General features: G+C 48.4%; 1 protein-coding gene across 4 annotated transcripts; it reads left to right on the top strand.

Moving 5' to 3' along the window:
- The first annotated feature begins 253 nt into the window (after window positions 1–253).
- YPEL5 (yippee like 5) lies at window positions 254–20,683 on the top strand. 4 transcript variants are annotated; one of them, XM_075267251.1, is made up of 3 exons: window positions 254–427; window positions 16,858–17,020; window positions 20,341–20,683. In XM_075267251.1, exons 2-3 carry the CDS (start codon window positions 16,880–16,882, stop codon window positions 20,563–20,565), a joined length of 366 nt encoding a protein of 121 aa, XP_075123352.1. In that variant the 5' UTR covers window positions 254–427; window positions 16,858–16,879; the 3' UTR covers window positions 20,566–20,683. The 4 variants fall into 4 exon arrangements, with proteins under 4 accessions (XP_075123352.1, XP_075123351.1, XP_075123349.1 ...); XM_075267250.1 differs by having other exon boundaries at window positions 254–465; XM_075267248.1 differs by lacking the exon at window positions 254–427 and adding an exon at window positions 12,316–12,425.
- Window positions 20,684–20,944: the final 261 nt, after the last annotated feature.

The raw sequence follows: 20,944 nt of genomic DNA, 5'->3' as shown, positions 1-20,944 counted from the left end.
TGTCAGTAACTAACTTTGGTCAGTAGGTGGCAGCAAATTAATAAATGCCCATAGGGAATTAATGCAATTAATTCTTCAGAATGTAAATATTGTTCGAGGTTGCAAACTCTGATTACAGATAATTACTGGGACATTTTGGACTCCTACAAGTCTGGCAGTGTGCTGGGATTGCAGTTTTGATACCTTGCACTGGAGATAGTCATTTGCATCATCCATTACCAGGAAACAGGAAGTAGAGTTCTGTGGAGAGAAGGGTCCTGGCTGGAGGTGATGTGCTGAGGGGACAGTGGAGACCTGACATGCTGGAAGGCAGCCTGTGCTCTGCTGGATGGAAGAACTGCCATGCTGGCTGTGGACTGAGTCTGGAGACACAGAGTCTGTGGTGCTACTTTTGGGACTGAGTCTGGAAAGCTCTGAAGCTCAGAAGGTAAAGGAGACCACATGAGAGGAAGGCCTCAAGGACTTGTAAGTACGGCTTGGCCGCGTCCACGTGTTCCACGTGGTGATATATAAGGGACTCTTACGCTGACACCTTATCATCTGGGAAATTGGCCTGTCTGTTAAGTGGAGAGCTGGAGCATAGGATATAACTGTACTTTTATGTGAAGACCCCATTTCACTGTGGATTACAAATAGTATTGCGCAATACTTAGGGTGCACCCCAACGAGGGACCGATCCAGGAGAACCGTGTTCTTAAAGGACTTGTATCTGGTACCTGTTAAGTAACTGTGGGAACTAGGAGTATAGTGTTAGTTTGCTGCAATATTCTGTTGCATATTAGTTTGTATTTCTTCTCTGTTTATACCGTGTTACATGTTTTCCCAGATCGCTATTCTGTGACTTATTCAGTAAACTTTGTCCTGGGGATTAAAACACTGTGTGCGTCTGTGTGGCATCGTGTACCTGCTGAACCTGTGGGCCCAGCCCTTGGTCCTCTTTCACCAAGACCACGAGAAAAACCACAGGGCTGTGAACGTTCTTTTTTACAGTATGGCTCAGTGGTTAGATCAGTGTCTCAGTGGTTGGCTCAGTGGTTAGCTCAGTGTCAGTGGTTAGCTCAGTGATTCAGTGGTTGGCTCAGTGGTTAGCTCAGTGTCTCAGTGGTTAGATCAGTGTCTCAGTGGTTGGCTCAGTGGTTAGCTCAGTGTCTCAGTGGTTAGATCAGTGTCTCAGTGGTTGGCTCAGTGGTTAGCTCAGTGTCTCAGTGGTTGGCTCAGTGGTTAGCTCAGTGTCTCAGTGGTTAGATCAGTGTCTCAGTGGTTAGCTCAGTGTCTCAGTGGTTAGCTCAGTGGTTAGATCACTGTCTCAGTGGTTATCTTAGTGTCTCAGTGGTTAGCTCAGTCATTCAGTGGTTGGCTCAGTGGTTAGCTCAGTGTCTCAGTGGTTGGCTCAGTGGTTAGCTCAGTGTCTCAGTGGTTAGATCAGTGTCTCAGTGGTTGGCTCAGTGTCTCAGTGGTTAGATCAGTGTATCAGTGGTTGGCTCAGTGGTTAGCTCAGTGTCTCAGTGGTTAGCTCAGTGTATCAGTGGTTATCTTAGTGTCTGAGTGGTTGGCTGAGTGTCTCAGTGGTTAGCTCAGTGTCTCAGTGGTTGGCTCAGTGGTTAGCTCAGTGTCTCAGTGGTTAGCTCAGGTTCTCAGTGGTTGGCTCAGTGGTTAGCTCAGTGTCTCAGTGGTTAGATCAGTGTCTCAGTGGTTGGCTTAGTGGTTAGCTCAGTGTCTCAGTGGTTGGCTCAGTGGTTAGCTTAGTGTCTCAGTGGTTAGATCAGTGTCTCAGTGGTTAGCTTAGTGTCTCAGTGGTTAGCTTAGTGTCTCAGTGGTTAGCTCAGTGGATAGCTCAGTGGTTGGCTCAGTGGTTAGCACAGTGGCTCAGTCTTTAGCTCAGTGGTTAGTACAGTGGTTAGCTCAGTGTCTCAGTGGTTAGATCAGTGTCTCAATGGTTAGATCAGTGTCTCAGTGGTTAGTTCAGTGGCTCAGTTGTTGGCTCAGTGGATAGCTGAGTGGTTGGCTCAGTGGTTAGCTCAGTGTCTCAGTGGTTAGCTTAGTGTCTCAGTGGTTAGCTCAGTGGTTATCTCAGTGGATAGCTCAGTGGTTGGCTCAGTGGTTAGCACAGTGGCTCAGTCTTTAGCTCAGTGGCTCAGTGGTTAGTACTGGAGTCTTGCAGTGCTAGAGTACTAGGGTCAAATCCAGCCAAGAACAACATCTGCGTGTAGTTTGTATGTCCTCCCTGTGTTTGGTGGTTTCCTCCGGAATCTCCGATTTCTTCCTGCACTACAAAGCCCTCCTGATAGGGAATGTAGACAGGCGCGTAACTACCGGGGTAGCCGCCACAGGGCCCGGGACATTAGGGGGGCAGCCACTACCGCTGCGGTTTCTTTTAATAGGCTGTTACCTGCCAGAGTAACTCCAGCAGGTATCGGCCTTATTTACTTACCGATCCTGGTTCCTGCTCATGGCCGCCATCGCTTCTCTCCCAGATTATAATAAACAGTCGCCCGGGGGAGGGGGGGGGGGGAGTATGTCAGCCATTTTGGATTTTCATATTCTTCTATAGGCTGATCAGGTGGGGCTCGGGATCTGACCAATATGGGCACTCGGTGACTATTCACATTATGTGCTTGCGTGTCTATAATTGATAGACTTCACCTCTATGGACTAATATAATACCGCTATAATAAGACGCGAGTAACCCCGTCAGTGCCGGATGAAACACCATTGCCCTTTGTGTCTTTATTATAAGTTGTCCGCCATGCTGCGCTGTGCAGCTGCTCTCACACCCCGTCATTATCTCCTCACGTCTGGATGTGGTTATTCTTAGCGCACTCACAGCAGAGCTGGTACACAGTCGGCACAAACATTCCCAATATTTACTGAATTATTAATGGCCTGGTTTTCCGGCAGCCGCGTCCTGAGGGATTGGAGACGCTTCTTGTATCCTCCAAAGTCATCAGGTTGCAGATTGTTAGCGGAGCCAGCAGAAAATATCTTAGATTTGGCACTTTTTAGTCATTTCTAGCAGAGTTTTCACCTTAAATGCTGTGATAAACAATACATAACTAGAGTTTTGTGGGCCCGGGTGCAAACTTCTGTCCGCGGCCCCCTATTCCCTTCCTAGAGCGAATTCTTGATAGTGACGGTTACGGGCACTGAAGCGATATCTCAGATACTTGAAAGGGGTCCAACTATAGAACCCACAACTGCAGTGATCAAGAATACGGTGAGTGAGCAGCGCAACGCCCGGCATGTAAACAATCCTGGAACAGATTACGTGCTCCACAGTGTCCCCCACACAGTATTATGTGCGCTCCACATTGGTCTCCAAACAGTATTACGTACTCCACAGTGGCCCCCACACAGTATTATGTGATCCACAGTGGCCCCCACACAGTATTACATGTTCCACAGTGACCCCCAAACAGTATTACTTGCACCACAGTAGCCCCCAAGCAGTATTGCGTGCTCCACATTGGTCCCCAAACAGTATTACGTGCTCCACAGTGACCCCCAAACAGTATTATGTGCTCCACAGTGGCCCCCACACAGTATTATGTGCTTCACAGTGGCCCCCACACAGTATTACGTGCTCCACAGTGGTCCCCACACAGTATCACGTGCTCCACAGTGGCCTCTACACAGTACTAAGTACTCCACAGTGGCCCCCAAACAGTATTATATGCTGACAGTGGCCCCCACACAGGATTCCATGCTCACAGTGGCCCCCACACTTTCCATTAACAATATGTATAGCGGTCGGGGAACAAGGCTTCCCCCGACCACTATCATGGTGGTCCAGGGCCCCGGGCATTTCAAGCTGGCTGCGGACCCTGTAGCCCTCCGGGCCCGGTCGCACCCCCTGTGACTCTGATTGTTACGCCACTGCATGCCATCCAGCTTTCCACAGACCCTGAATGGTAAATATGTCTACTTTGTTATGCTGTGTGTCAGTATTCACTGTAGCTCTAGGCTTATATTTATGTGATGATGAAAGTTTAGGACTAAGGCAGGCCGCACACTTAGGATGGCCGCTGGCCATACACTTATTTGGTAGACTGCTATCTCTCCTCTCGCATACACATGCATACTGGGCTTGGCCAAGGGTGCATGTTCTGAATGGTCAGAGGGAAGAAAGCTGCTGTAGACTCCTCTAGTGGCGTATTATCACCCTAAGAACAAAAGGATTGGGCATACTGAGATACAACTGCCCGATTCTTGGACAACTGCTATGGGGGACAATTGTGGGGGCCCATACACATTAGATTATCGTTCAATGTCAATCTAGTGTGTTTGGCCAACGCTATAACACAATACTCACCTTCCAAAGATGCTGAATCATAAATACATCTGCATTGTTATTGATGCATCACTACTACTCATGTGTGTCAGTCTATACTGCTGCCCTGGTATTATGTTCATGCACTAGAAAGAGATAAACGCAGCCATAGGATCCTTTCAGGTAGGGTAGTGCATGAAATTGTGGATGGACAAAGATACAGAAATTGAAATGATCATGAATTGGTATTTTTGCATAAATTATCAGTTCATGTAACTATATGAGACTGCAATGTATGATTAGGTGGATTGTTACACCCTCTAGTGGTCACTTTAGTAACTGCCGTTTTCTAGCAGGACAATTCCAGCAGTTTCTACTGTGCATGCCCAAATGTAGCAGCTTGGTGAAGGGAGAGACCCCCACGTGGTCAGAGCCAGTAGGGGGCAGTGCTGCCCATGTCTAGCTCACACAGCTGCAGGGCTCGGTGCAGTGTTAGCAAATAGTGATGGGTGAATTCACTTGCAAATATTCATAGCCATATCTATCGAGGCTGCTCATCTGGGTTCCGCACAGATCACAAGCGCTATTGGCTACTATCTGAGGTGATGACATCACACGCAATGGTCACATGGTACAGAAGTAGTGCAGTCCCAGCCAAGTGAATGGCGCTGAGCTGCAAAACCAAACCCTGCCACTACACTATGTACAGCACTGTGATGGTACTCACTGAAGAGCTCTGCTCACCCAAACATTGCGGTCTCTTCAACCTGCTGATCTGTAGGGTCCAGGGTATCAGACCTCTCACCAATCACATATTGATCCCTTAATCCTAAGGATACCTCATCAATAAAACCAACGCCCTGCACCCCCACTATCAGACACTTGGCTAGGTCAAAGTTTTCGGTAAGCATGCAGACTTTTCACTGGTTAGCACCATACATTGTATAGTGGCTGTCCTTGGTATTGCAGCTCAGACGCATTCATTTGACCTGTCATGGACCTGTAAAGAGGATTGGCATGTGCCTGAGTGCGTGATAGTCCATGGGGGCGCTGTGGGTGCACATTATAATGGATAAGGCACCCTTGATGTACAATTTGGGTGACTGAGATCACCGATGGCTGCAGAGTGACATAGTGGACAAGAAGAAGATGTCATTGCTGCAGGATCGCTGTGCCCCCTTCCCCCTTTATGTTTGGAGCAGGTCTAGGGCAAAGTCTGCAAACCTGTTGGTTCAGGACAGAACGGAGTTAATGGTTGAGTTAAGGGATAACGTGAAGCAGGAAGGCTGAGAGTAGAGTAGACAGACACCCCGTTACATATGCTATCCACACACATCTATCTCTCTACAGACTGCTCCCTATACCCCTCTCTGTTACACAGATTACTCTCCGTGATTGAATAAACTGCAAGCCTCACTTTGCTATACAGACTGCTCCCCACACCCTCCTCTACTACATACTGCTGCCCATGCCCTCCTCTGTTACACAGACTGTTCCTCATGCCCTGCTCTGGTGCAGACTGCTCCTCAGACACCTCTCTTACACATAAATTGTTCCCCAAACCCCCCTCTATTACACAGACTGCACCCATACACCTCTATATTACACAAACTGCTCCCATATCCATCCCTGTTATACAGAATGCTCCCCAAAACCCATCTCTATTATACAGACTGCTCCCCATACCCATCTCTATTACACAGACTGCTCCCCATACCACAATCTATTATACAGACTGCTCCCCATACCCATCTCTATTACACAGACTGCTCCCCATACCCATCTCTCTTACACAGACTGCTCCCCATACCCATCTCTATTACACAGACTGCTCCCCATACCACAATCTATTATACAGACTGCTCCCCATACCCATCTCTATTACACAGACTGCTCCCCATACCCATCTCTCTTACACAGACTGCTCCCCATACCCATCTCTATTACACAGACTGCTCCCCATACCACAATCTATTATACAGACTGCTCCCCATACCCATCTCTATTACACAGACTGCTCCCCATACCACAATCTATTATACAGACTGCTCCCCATACCCATCTGTATTACACAGACTGCTGCCCATACCACAATCTATTACACAGACTGCTCCCCATACCCATCTGTATTACACAGACTGCTGCCCATACCACAATCTATTACACAGACTGCTGCCCATACCACAATCTATTACACAGACTGCTCCCCATACCCATCTCTATTACACAGACTGCTCCCCATACCCATCTCTATTACACAGACTGCTCCCCATACCACAATCTATTATACAGACTGCTCCCCATACCCATCTGTATTACACAGACTGCTGCCCATACCACAATCTATTACACAGACTGCTCCCCATACCCATCTCTATTACACAGACTGCTCCCCATACCCATCTCTATTACACAGACTGCTCCCCATACCACAATCTATTACACAGACTGCTCCCCATACCACAATCTATTATACAGACTGCTCCCCATACCCATCTCTATTACACAGACTGCTGCCCATACCACAATCTATTACACAGACTGCTCCCCATACCCATCTCTATTATACAGACTGCTGCCCATACCACAATCTATTACACAGACTGCTCCCCATACCACAATCTATTACACAGACTGCTCCCCATACCCATCTCTCTTACACAGACTGCTGCCCATACCACAATCTATTACACAGACTGCTCCCCATACCCATCTCTATTATACAGACTGCTGCCCATACCACAATCTATTACACAGACTGCTCCCCATACCACAATCTATTACACAGACTGCTCCCCATACCCATCTCTCTTACACAGACTGCTCCCCATATCCATCTTTATTACTGGCTGCTAAACCCCCCGCATGCCGGCTACGTCCATTCATTTCTATGGGAGCGTGCTATTCAAAGCAGTTGTTTCGAATTGTTTTTGCTCATCTCTAATAATAAATGACTTAACATGAATAAATAAGTAATCTCTAAAGTCCACTAATAAATGTCCTCCTAGTGAACTCCAAACCCACTGTGTCCCTTTATATAATAGATGACAAAACTCTGTCTGCCCAATGCCACCACTAGGGGGAGCTCAGTACTTAGGACGTGATCCAGCTAATATAGAAGCCAATAGTAGTTGTAAGAATCAGTGGTGCTGAGGTCTGACCCAGTATCATCAATGAGAAACTACTGTCTCTTGTCAAATTATGAGCTGGTCAACATATATACAGTATAAGTTATACAAAACATTATGACTCGATCTGCTAAAAAGCAAGACCTCATAAGGCAATATCAGTTGTAAATAATAAATATATGGCTCCTGGAATGTGGGGGCAAAATACAAATATTTTAGTGATATATTCCTCATCCACCAATAAGCAAGCTTCATACAGTGATGTCTATGGAAAAAAATATAAATGGTCTTAATGCTGAATCAGTGCTGTATCTCAAGGGGTTAAACCCTGGGTTGCATATGTCACCGTTGTAACTGCAAACAACCAATAGGATTGCAGGATGTAATTTGAATAAAACAGTTGGCGTCCGTCAGTTGCTCCTCAGCGATGCAGGAGATGGACGTCTACACGATCGGCTCTGCTCAGCATAGTGCTGACTTTTTCTTCTCTTATATAAGTAATCAAACAAGACGGAAGATACGTAGCAGCCATCATGTTCTTTATGTGAATGTCAATGGGAATGGCACAGACTGAGTCTATGTCTGTTCTCTGCCACAGTTATTGGCAGGTGGGGTCTCTGCACCCCCAGAGGACATTACTATGACTGCCCCCCCTCCCCATGTATACAGGATATATGTATGGCCACTATTACTTCTATCATACACTGTACTCATATCTGACACTTATTAGTTATATCTTTCTATCTACCCAGGACGTGTGTCATATATTTATGTGTTGAGGATGTTCATGTGTCACAGATGGATGTATACGGGATGTTATGTATGTATGTGTACAGCATGTCATTATTAAAACAAGACCTGGACAACCCCTTTAAGTAAAGCCATGTATGTAATCTCTCTGTATAGTTTATGTAGGTTGTGTCTCTTGTATGTATATATACGTTGTAGAGAATTTAAGACTGGCATTAATCAAGTATCCGGCTGGCGTGAGACTAAGGTGTCCACACCCTGACCCATGTACTTGGTGAGCGGGTACAGCAAGAACAATGTGTTGCATCTTTAACAGATGATAGGGTCGTACGCCAAAAAACATTTACACACATCGACGCCAAAAATCTGCTATACGTGGGTTTATACTGTATATGCCTCCTATGTTATGTATATGTACATTGTGTGTATTGTATGAATATATACATATATAGACATAGCTGTACGTTGCGCCAATTGTGTAATAAGAGCATGTAAATCTACTGTATCTATGCTATATATATATATTTAACGAATATTCGGGAGGTTCAGCTGTCCATTTTGTTCAGAGCAAAACTTGCTTGGCCCAAACCAGAAGTGCTAATACTATATTGTGGGTATATATCTCAGAGTATAATAGATAGATATTAGATAGATAGATAGATAGATAGATAGATAGATAGCTATGAGATAGATAGATAGATAGATAGATAGATAGATAGATAGATAATAGATAGATAGATAGATAGATAGATAGATAGATAGATAGGAGATAGATAGATAGATAGATAGATAGATAGATGATAGATAGATAGATAGATAGATAGATAGATAGATAGGAGATAGATAGATAGATAGATAGATAGGAGATAGATAGATAGATAGATAGGAGATAGATAGATAGATAGATAGATAGATAGATAGATAGATAGATAGATAGATAGATAGATAGGAGATGGGGGGACATGAATCATTGGATGATTGGAGATGAAAAATGGTAGATGATAGTATGCGCACAAGAAAAGGGTTGTACACCATAAGAAAGTGCTGGGTGTACAACCCTTTTCTTGTGCGCATACTATCATCTACCATTTTTCATCTTCCCCACCCGGGGAGCGGGTTCCCGGATAGCGGCAGCAGAGGCAGTTGGACTCCCCTCTACCTGCTGACTCTAGTCATCATTGACTATCTGCATCTAGCATACAGAGCTTGAAAAAGGCCTACTGAGGCCGAAAGCTCCATCACGCTCTACCAATAAAACACGTTTGTTTGGTGGCACATAATTGTGTGAAGCTCTCTTCTTTAATATTGAATACGGGGTGGGACCCTAGCTTCTAACACTGGGACATCGACTGTATCCCTGCGAAATTATACTGGGGGCAGAGATGGAAGGGGAACATTATACTGGGGCAGAGAAGGAAGGGGAACATTATACTGGGGCAGAGATGGAAGGGGAACATTATACTGGGGTCAGAGATGGAAGGGGAACATTATACTGGGGTCAGAGAAGGAAGGGGAACATTATACTGGGGGGCAGAGAAGGAAGGGGAACATTATACTGGGGGCAGAGATGGAAGGGGAACGTTATACTGGGGGCAGAGATGGAAGGGGAACGTTATACTGGGGGCAGAGATGGAAGGGGAAAATTATACTGGGGGTAGAGACGGAGGGGGGACATTAAACTGGGGGCAGAGACAGAGGGGGGACATTAAACTGAGGGAAGACGAAGGGGAGACATTAAACTGGGGGCAGATGAAGGGGAAAATTAAACTGGGGACAGATGAAGGTGGCAATTAAACGGGGGGGGGGGGGAGATTATGACATACATTAAAATAGGACCAACTGGAGGGGGATATTAAAAAATGGGGGTCTCTGGAGGAGGACATTAAACCGTGGGAGTAGCTAGTTGCCCCCAGTTTCATGTCCCGCTCCAGCTGCCATTAATTTATTGCCCCCTTCCAACTACCCCCACTGTTTAATGTCCCCCTCCAGCTGCCCCAGTTTCATGCTTCCTCCAGTTTAAACTGGGGCACCAGGAAAGGGACTTTATTCTGTGGGACAATTGGAAGGGGACATTATAATGTATGGACATATAGTGTACGGGTGACTGTAGGAGGATCATACTGTGTGGGGGAACATGAATAATGATTGTGAATGGGTGGAGGCAATGTAAAAGTGGGTGGAGCTAAATTTGCCACGGCGTACATATTGTCCCTCTTTCTGTTTTTCAAAAGTTGGAAGATATCGAAATGTATGACACTATATAAACAGAGAGGCGTTAATGGCGCTTTCACAGGTACCACAGTCCATTCAAACAGCTGATCAGTGGGGGTTCCGTGTTTTGGAACCCCACAATTTTTTTTTTTTTACCTTTTAATTAGGAAACACCTGGAGCATTATTAATAAGGGGCACCATTTACAGGGGGTGCTCAGGGAAGTTATTAATTTAAAAATGTATTATTCATTATGGGGGGTTATATTATATATTTTATAATTTGGGGTAGCATTAGAACGAGTGTGCGAGTAAGGACAATGTGGGTCGGGTGCCTGGAAAAGGGAGGAGCCAAAGATGTCCGTGCTGCAAACTTTACAGAGACTGGAATAACTGGTCATGGAAGAGACGGGGAATGTGAGCGATTAGTCAGAGATGTCACCGGTAAGTCACTAAATGTAACTGCCCTGTATTCACCTGAATCGCCTGCAGAGCCCTGTATAGCGCCGACATATACCACAATACGGTCACCACATAGTGATAATATCGGTATACCGAAGTGTGGGGCTTACTTGGATAAGTTCGCTTCCCCCTGTGCTGAACCCCTAGCTAGGGGACACTATGGGACATTATACTGTGTGGAGGGGCCACTATCCCCCAAAAACCTGCCAGCTCTACACTCCTGGTAGAAAAATCGGTACTATTCCGTTATCGGGCCAGCAGCAGCGCATTTCAGCACCAGCTTTCGGGACAGCAGTTCAGTTCAGCAGCGGGAATTACAATGACATCCGAGGACTGCTGGCCCGATGCTTGTGCCCAGTAGCCAGTACATCAATGACCCCCCCTCCATCTCCTCCTCCTTCCAGTGCTGCCCCCCAGCTCTCCTTACATCTACCCCGTACCCTCTCCCCGCCACATGACTAAGCCGATGCTGGCCCGATGATAGAGGCCGTGCTTGTGTGTAGTAGGCAGTACATCGATCGATGCCCTCATCCTCCTCTTCCTTCCAGTGCTGCCCCCCAGCTCTTCTTACATCTGCCCCGTACCCTCTCCCTGTAATAGGCCTCACCGTAAATCTTGAGCAATGAATGCTACTAGATAGCCGCCGGACGCTGCAGAAAGTTTGTCCCTCCGGCTCGCTGTAGCTCACCGTTCCTATAGTCGGCGTGTTTCTTGTCAGGGCCTGGATTGAGCCCCGGTGTCTTTCCTTTCGGTCTCGGTACTAGCGCTGAGGTGAGGCCTAGTCGTGTGGCGGGGAGAGGGTACGGGGAAGATGTAAGGAGAGCTGGGGGGCAGCACTGGCAGGAGGAGAAGGATGGGGGAGGGGGGTCATCGATGTACTGGTTACTGGGCACAAGCATCGGGCCAGCAGTCCTCGGATGTCATTGTAATTCCCGCTGCTGAACTGCTGTCCCGAAAGCTGCTGCTGAACTGCGCTGCTGCTGGCCCGATAACGGAATAGTACCGAAAAATCTCTAGAATTGATGCTATACACGTTTCTTTAAGGTAACTAAACACAATAGTGTGAACAGAGCCAAAGCTCACCCACATAAAAACTGCGGCAGGTGTTTAGCCCCCAAACAACCAATCACATCACTTCTTTCATGTCTCAGCGGTAGATGATGAAATGAAAGCGTCAATCTGATTGGTTAGTGAGACCCAAGCCAGAGCTCGGCAGCGCTGCGCATGGCTACAATGTTGACGAATCGCCTAATGTAGGCGGGGTGTAGTGACGTCACAGCAGCGCTGTGCAGCAGTATATAGATGGGCGAAGCTGCATTCGGGTTAAGTAATGTAGTGGGCGGGGTCATGACGCTACAATAACAGATTACAACAGGGATACACAGGTGGGTGGGGCTAGGTAGGCGTGATTGACGGACGGGAGGGCGGAGTTAAGGGACGTTACGTCCGCAGTGAGTCGCAGTATTGTGAGGGTAGGCGGGGCTGCGTGTGAGGGGCGGAGCAGCTGAGTAGGGAAGTGGGCGGCGCTTAGAACTGGTTAGTTACTCGAAGCTCCGAGTCTCTCCGCCGCCGCCGCCGAACACCGGAAATCTTGTCTGCAGGCGAACAGGTAATCGGTGGCGGCGGTACACCATGGAGGGGGATGGGACAGAGAGGACGGACCGGGGGTGAGAGACACGGGGAACCGGGGAGAAGCTCGGGGCCCAGTGTAGTGGGGGATGGGGCAGCCCAGCTGTCTGGTAATCCGAGGCTGGAGATGACTCTATATACAGGATCCTGCCGACACGTCACCGAGTGTATGTGTGACGTCACCAGGGTAGTATGACATCATGTCTGCTGGGACAACAGCTGATCGTCCATAATAATATTTGATTTGATACCCAACTCCATATATACCCCTACTGTACTGTATATACCTGAGATTATACCCCCTCCTGTACTGTATATACCTCACATTATACCCCCCCTCCTGTACTGTATATACCTCACATTATACCCCCCCTCCTGTACTGTATATACCTCACATTATACCCCCCCTCCTGTACTGTATATACTACACATTATACCCCCCCTCCTGTACTGTATATACCTCACATTATACCCCCTCCTGTACTGTATATACCTCACATTATACCCCCCCTCCTGTACTGTATATACTACACATTATACCCCCCCTCCTGTACTGTATATACCTCACATTATACTCCCTCCTGTACTGTATATACCTCACATTATACCCCCCCTCCTGTACTGTATATACTACACATTATACCCCCCCTCCTGTACTGTATATACCTCACATTATACTCCCTCCTGTACTGTATATACCTCACATTATACCTCCTCCTGTACTGTATATACCTCACAGTATACCCCTTCCTGTACTGTATATACCTCACATTATACCCCCCCTCCTGTACTGTATATACCTCACAGTATACCCCCCTTCCTGTACTGTATATACCTCACATTATACCCCCTCCTGTACTGTATATACTACACAGTATACCCCCCCTCCTGTACTGTATATACTACACATTATACCCCCCCTCCTGTACTGTATATACCTCACATTATACCCCCCCTCCTGTACTGTATATACCTCACATTATACCCCCTCCTGTACTGTATATACCTCACAGTATACCCCCCCCTCCTGTACTGTATATACCTCACATTATACCCCCTCCAACTGTATATACCTCACAGTATACCCCCCCTCCTGTACTGTATATACCTCACATTATACCCCTCCTCCTGTACTGTATATACCTCACATTATACCCCCCCTCCTGTACTGTATATACCTCACATTATACCCCCCCTCCTGTACTGTATATACTACACATTATACCCCCCCTCCTGTACTGTATATACTACACATTATACCCCCCTCCTGTACTGTATATACTACACATTATACCCCCCTCCTGTACTGTATATACTACACATTATACCTCCTCCTGTACTGTATATACCTCACAGTATACCCCTTCCTGTACTGTATATACCTCACATTATACCCCCCCTCCTGTACTGTATATACTACACAGTATACCCCCCCTCCTGTACTGTATATACTACACATTATACCCCCCCTCCTGTACTGTATATACCTCACATTATACCCCCTCCTGTACTGTATATACCTCACATTATACCCCCTCCTGTACTGTATATACCTCACATTATACCCCCCCTCCTGTACTGTATATACCTCACATTATACCCCCTCCTGTACTGTATATACCTCACAGTATACCCCCCCCTCCTGTACTGTATATACCTCACATTATACCCCCCCTCCTGTACTGTATATACCTCACATTATACCCCCCCTCCTGTACTGTATATACTACACATTATACCCCCCCTCCTGTACTGTATATACTACACATTATACCCCCCTCCTGTACTGTATATACTACACATTATACCCCCCTCCTGTACTGTATATACTACACATTATACCCCCCTCCTGTACTGTATATACTACACAGTATACCCCCCCTCCTGTACTGTATATACCTCACATTATACCCCCCCTCCTGTACTGTATATACTACACAGTATACCCCCTCCTGTACTGTATATACTACACATTATACCCCCCCCTCCTGTACTGTATATACTACACATTATACCCCCCCTCCTGTACTGTATATACTACACATTATACCCCCCCCTCCTGTACTGTATATACTACACATTATACCCCCCCTCCTGTACTGTATATACCTCACATTATACCCCCCCCTCCTGTACTGTATATACTACACAGTATACCCCCCCTCCTGTACTGTATATACTACACATTATACCCCCCCTCCTGTACTGTATATACTACACATTATACCCCCCCTCCTGTACTGTATATACTACACATTATACCCCCTCCTGTACTGTATATACTACACAGTATACCCCCCTCCTGTACTGTATATACTACACAGTATACCCCCCCTCCTGTACTGTATATACTACACATTATACCCCCCCTCCTGTACTGTATATACTACACAGTATACCCCCCCTCCTGTACTGTATATACTACACAGTATACCCCCCCTCCTGTACTGTATATACCTGAGATTATACCCCCCTCCTGTACTGTATATACCTGAGATTATACCCCCCTCCTGTACTGTATATACCTGAGATTATACCCCCTCCTGTATTATACACACATCAAGATACACTTGCTACTATAGTACACGCTGCAAACAGTACAGTCTCTTTGTGTCTGTATACTCTGCCTGTGTCTGTATACTGTCTGCCATATGCCTCCCCTTCGTGTCTCTGTATACTGTGTGTATCTTTATACTTAGTTTGTCTGTATACTGTGTGCTGTATACTATGTGTGTCTGTATACTGTGTGCTGTATACTATGTGTGTCTGTATACTATGTGCCGTATACTATGTTTGTGTCTATATACTGTATGTCGTATATCTCACCTGTATGTGTCTGTATACTGTGTGGTATATACTATGCGTTTGTCTGTATGCTGTGTGCCGTATACCTTCTGTGTGTATGTCTGTATACTTTGTGTGCATACTATTTGATGTACACTATGTGTGTGTCTGTATACTATATGCCATATACTCTGTGTCTGTATACTCTGTGTGCCGTATACTGTATACCTCTCCTGTGTGTGTTGGTATGCCATGTGTTTGTCTGTATACTCTGTGCCGTATACTCTGTGTTTGTCTGTATACTCTGTGCCGTATACTGTGTGTCTGTATACCATGTGCCGTATACTGTGTGTCTGTATACCATGTGCCGTATACTGTGTGTCTGTATACCATGTGCCGTATACTGTGTGTCTGTATACCATGTGCCGTATACTGTGTGTCTGTATACCATGTGCCGTATACTGTGTGTCTGTATACCATGTGCCGTATACTGTGTGTCTGTATACCATGTGCCGTATACTGTGTGTCTGTATACCATGTGCCGTATACTGTGTGTCTGTATACCATGTGCCGTATACTGTGTGTCTGTATACCATGTGCCGTATACTGTGTGTCTGTATACCATGTGCCGTATACTGTGTGTCTGTATACCATGTGCCGTATACTGTGTGTGTCTGTATACCATGTGCCGTATACTGTGTGTGTCTGTATACCATGTGCCGTATACTGTGTGTGTCTGTATACCATGTGCCGTATACTGTGTGTGTCTGTATACCATGTGCCGTATACTGTGTGTGTCTGTATACCATGTGCCGTATACTGTGTGTGTCTGTATACCATGTGCGGTATACTGTGTGTGTCTGTATACCATGTGCGGTATACTGTGTGTGTCTGTATACCATGTGCCGTATACTGTGTGTGTCTGTATACCATGTGCCGTATACTGTGTGTGTCTGTATACCATGTGCGGTATACTGTGTGTGTCTGTATACCATGTGCGGTATACTGTGTGTGTCTGTATACCATGTGCCGTATACTGTGTGTGTCTGTATACCATGTGCCGTATACTGTGTGTGCAGCTGTTGTTCTCTGCTATCTGTACTCAGCTGCTCACCAGATGACAGGGGGAGGGGCCCCAGGAGTAGCTGCTCCATAGTGCTGAGTGATCATATAGGGGCCCCTGCAGGTTGTCACCTATAGCAGGAGGGGGAGGGGCTTCCTTCCTCTCTCCTGCACACAGCTGATTGGAGGGTGTAGAGGGGGAGGCGGCCATAGTCAGCTGTAGGGGGGGGTGCGAGTCTGTTTATGTTGTGATGTCATCGCTCCCTGTGAGTCCCGCCCGGGGCGGTGCAGGATTTACATTCCAGCCCATAGTGTCAGCTGCAGTTATGTGCTATACACAGATGTAGCAGAGCTGAGTGTGTCGTCACTGTGTGACTAATCCTAGGAGCAGGTATTACTGCAGTGACATGTCACTTACTCCATGATTTGGGTCACATGAGAAACTCAACTCATCCTGTGCTGCCTGGTTCATGAATGGAATGCCAGAACTACAGTGAAGACTGACACAGGGCAAGATTGGTAGCCCCGGCCTCTCTTTCTGATCTTTCTTTGTGCCCCTCTTGCAGCTGCTTTAAAACACCTGAGACAATGGGCCGAATCTTCCTGGATCACATTGGTGGGACCCGCCTGTTCTCCTGCGCCAACTGCGACACCATCCTGACCAACCGCTCCGAGCTCATCTCCACCCGCTTCACAGGGGCCACGGGCAGGGCCTTCCTCTTCAACAAGGTATATCTGGGAGGGTGAGGTTGTGTGAGGGCCACAGTGACCCGCAGCCTGGCGCTGGGAATATTGGGGTGCATTGTTCTCTGATCAGGAAGGGGGAGGGGCTATTAGAAGATACAAGATATAGACTTATACTTGTCACAGCAGAGTGTTTGTTACAGTTGTATCCAGTCTAGATAATCCTCCAGACTGATACATTGTAACGGACTATCAGAGTGGATATAAATAGTCAGTGGAGACTAAAACCACCAGGGAGGGGAGTCCGGTTGTCATCCCCCTGGGAGCTCGGGATCTGGGTTAGGAACCCCCTAGGCGCCCGGGATCTGTGTTAGGAACCACCTAGACGCCCGGGATCTGGGTTAGAAACTCCCTAGGCGCCCAGAGTCTGGGTTAGGAACCCCCTAGGTGCCTGGAGTCTGGGTTAGGTACCCCCTAGGTGTCCGGGATCTGAGTTAGGAACCCCCTAGATGTCCGGGATCTGGGTTAGGAACCCCCTAGGTGCCTGGGATCTGGGTTAGGAACCCCATAGGCGCCCGGAGTCTGGGTTAGGAACCCCCTCGGCGCCCTGGATCTGAATTACGAACCCCCTAGGTGCCCGGGATCTGGGTTAGGAACCCTCTAGGCGCCCTCGAGGGGCTATTAGAAGATACAAGATATAGACTTATACTTGTTACAGCAGAGTGTTTGTTACAGTTGTATCCAGTCTAGATAATCCTCCAGACTGATACATTGTAACGGACTATCAGAGTGGATATAAATAGTTAGTGGAGACTAAAACCACCAGGGAGGGGAGTCCGGTTGTCATCCCCCTGGGAGCTCGGGATCTGGGTTAGGAACCCCCTAGGCGCCCGGGATCTGTGTTAGGAACCACCTAGACGCCCGGGATCTGGGTTAGAAACTCCCTAGGCGCCCAGAGTCTGGGTTAGGAACCCCCTAGGTGCCTGGAGTCTGGGTTAGGTACCCCCTAGGTGTCCGGGATCTGAGTTAGGAACCCCCTAGATGTCCGGGATCTGGGTTAGGAACCCCCTAGGTGCCTGGGATCTGGGTTAGGAACCCCATAGGCGCCCGGAGTCTGGGTTAGGAACCCCCTCGGCGCCCTGGATCTGAATTACGAACCCCCTAGGTGCCCGGGATCTGGGTTAGGAACCCTCTAGGCGCCCTCGAGGGGCTATTAGAAGATACAAGATATAGACTTATACTTGTTACAGCAGAGTGTTTGTTACAGTTGTATCCAGTCTAGATAATCCTCCAGACTGATACATTGTAACGGACTATCAGAGTGGATATAAATAGTTAGTGGAGACTAAAATCACCAGGGAGGGGAGTCCGGTTGTCATCCCCCTGGGAGCTCGGGATCTAGGTTAGGAACCCCCTAGGCGCCCGGATCTGGGTTACGAACCCCCTAGGCGCCCGGGATCTGGGTTAGGAACCCCCTAGACGTCCGGGATCTGGGTTAGGAACCCCCTAGATGTCCGGGATCTGGGTTAGGAACCCCCTAGACGTCCGGGATCTGGGTTAGGAACCCCCTAGACGTCCGGGATCTGGGTTAGGAACCCCCTAGACGTCCGGGATCTGGGTTAGGAACCTCCTAGGCGCCCGGGATCTGGGTTAGGAACCACCTAGACGCCTGGGATCTGGGTTAGGAACCCCCTAGACGTCCGGGATCTGGGTTAGGAACCCCCTAGGCGCCCGGATCTGGGTTATGAACCACCTTGTTTCCTGGGATCTGGGTTAGGAACCCCCTAGACGTCCGGGATCTGGGTTAGGAACCACCTAGACGCCCGGGATCTGGGTTAGGAACCACCTAGACGCCCGGGATCTGGGTTAGGAACCCCCTAGACGTCCGGGATCTGGGTTAGGTACCCCCTAGGTGCCTGGAGTCTGGGTTAGGAACCCCCTAGGTGCCTGGAGTCTGGGTTAGGAACCCCCTAGGTGCCTGGAGTCTGGGTTAGGTACCCCCTAGGTGTCCGGGATCTGAGTTAGGAACCCCCTAGATGTCCGGGATCTGGGTTAGGAACCCCCTAGGTGCCCGGAGTCTGGGTTAGGAACCCCCTAAGCGTCCAGAGTCTGGGTTAGGAACCCCCTAGGTGTCCAGGATCTGGGTTAGGAACCCCCTAGGTGCCTGGGATCTGGGTTAGGAACCCCATAGGCGCCCGGAGTCTGGGTTAGGAACCCCCTCGGCGCCCTGGATCTGAATTACGAACCCCCTAGGTGCCCGGGATCTGGGTTAGGAACCCTCTAGGCGCCCTCGAGGGGCTATTAGAAGATACAAGATATAGACTTATACTTGTCACAGCAGAGTGTTTGTTACAGTTGTATCCAGTCTAGATAATCCTCCAGACTGATACATTGTAACGGACTATCAGAGTGGATATAAATAGTTAGTGGAGACTAAAATCACCAGGGAGGGGAGTCCGGTTGTCATCCCCCTGGGAGCTCGGGATCTGGGTTAGGAACCCCATAGGCGCCTGGATCTGGGTTACGAACCCCCTAGGCGCCCGGGATCTGGGTTATGAACCCCCTAGGCGCCCGGGATCTGGGTTATGAACCACCTTGTTTCCTGGGATCTGGGTTAGGAACCCCCTAGACGTCCGGGATCTGGGTTAGGAACCCCCTAGACGTCCGGGATCTGGGTTAGGAACCTCCTAGGCGCCCGGGATCTGGGTTAGGAACCACCTAGACGCCTGGGATCTGGGTTAGGAACCCCCTAGACGTCCGGGATCTGGGTTAGGAACCCCCTAGACGTCCGGGATCTGGGTTAGGAACCCCCTAGACGTCCGGGATCTGGGTTAGGAACCCCCTAGGCGCCCGGGATCTGGGTTAGGTACCCCCTAGGTGTCCGGGATCTGGGTTAGGAACCCCCTAGATGTCCGGGATCTGGGTTAGGAACCCCCTAGATGTCCGGGATCTGGGTTAGGAACCCCCTAGATGTCCGGGATCTGGGTTAGGAACCCCCTAGGTGCCCGGAGTCTGGGTTAGGAACCCCCTAAGCGTCCAGAGTCTGGGTTAGGAACCCCCTAGGTGTCCAGGATCTGGGTTAGGAACCCCCTAGGTGCCTGGGATCTGGGTTAGGAACCCCATAGGCTCCCGGAGTCTGGGTTAGGAACCCCCTCGGCGCCCTGGATCTGAATTACGAACCCCCTAGGTGCCCGGGATCTGGGTTAGGAACCCTCTAGGCGCCCGGGATCTGGGTTGTGAGCCCCTTAGACACCAGAGATATGACACAGAGTAATGTTGTGAATCCACAAATGTTTATTAACCCACTAGTTGCTGTACTTTCGGCTCCCTGCATGACAATGTCTCACCATTCTCCTTCCCAACAGGTGGTGAACCTACAGTACAGTGAGGTCCAGGACCGCGTCATGCTCACCGGGCGTCACATGGTGCGAGACGTCAGCTGTAAGAACTGCAACAGTAAGCTGGGCTGGATCTACGAGTTCGCCACAGAGGACAGCCAGCGCTACAAGGAAGGTCGTGTCATCTTAGAGCGAGCCTTGGTACGGGAGAGCGAGGGCTTCGAGGAACACGTCCCTTCCGACAACTCCTGAAATGCGCCGTTTTCGCATCTGTTCTTTTTGTAGTCCCTTTCGAGTTAAACCATGCAACAGATCTCTACAGCGTATTTGCATACACCGTTACCTTAGCCGTCGCGTCATGTGATGAGACCGAGAGGAACGACGAACGATCTGAATGCGACCGTTTCTTTCTGGGTTTGGGTTATTTACCATTTCGAGCATATATTCTACCAATGCTGTCTTTAAATGGTGTTATGTCCCCTCCCACGTAAGGGCTGAGCGACTCCGCCCCCGGCCCATCCCCCCTACCCTCCGTGTTGATAATTGCCTTATTCGCAGATTCGTTCGCTTTGAAATACGCACTTACGCATCGCAGATTGTATCGACTCCTCCATAGGAGACTCCTCGTGTT

The sequence above is a fragment of the Leptodactylus fuscus genome, chromosome 3 (genome assembly GCF_031893055.1).
Source record: "Leptodactylus fuscus isolate aLepFus1 chromosome 3, aLepFus1.hap2, whole genome shotgun sequence".
In the NCBI taxonomy this organism is placed as follows: domain Eukaryota; kingdom Metazoa; phylum Chordata; class Amphibia; order Anura; family Leptodactylidae; genus Leptodactylus; species Leptodactylus fuscus.
The sequence above is the reverse complement of the archived record's forward strand: the minus strand, read 5'-3'. Positions and strand labels throughout refer to the sequence as shown.

What these genes read in the sequence shown, in the direction of transcription:
- YPEL5 (XM_075267247.1), top strand. Translation starts at nt 12,449, where the DNA reads ATGGAGGGGGATGGGACAGAGAGGACGGACCGGGG. An exon ending in ACAGAGAGGACGGACCGGGG is followed by an intron (nt 12,484 to 16,857) that starts GTGAGAGACACG and finishes CCCCTCTTGCAG; the next exon opens with CTGCTTTAAAACACCTGAGA. An exon ending in GGGCCTTCCTCTTCAACAAG is followed by an intron (nt 17,021 to 20,340) that starts GTATATCTGGGA and finishes CCTTCCCAACAG; the next exon opens with GTGGTGAACCTACAGTACAG.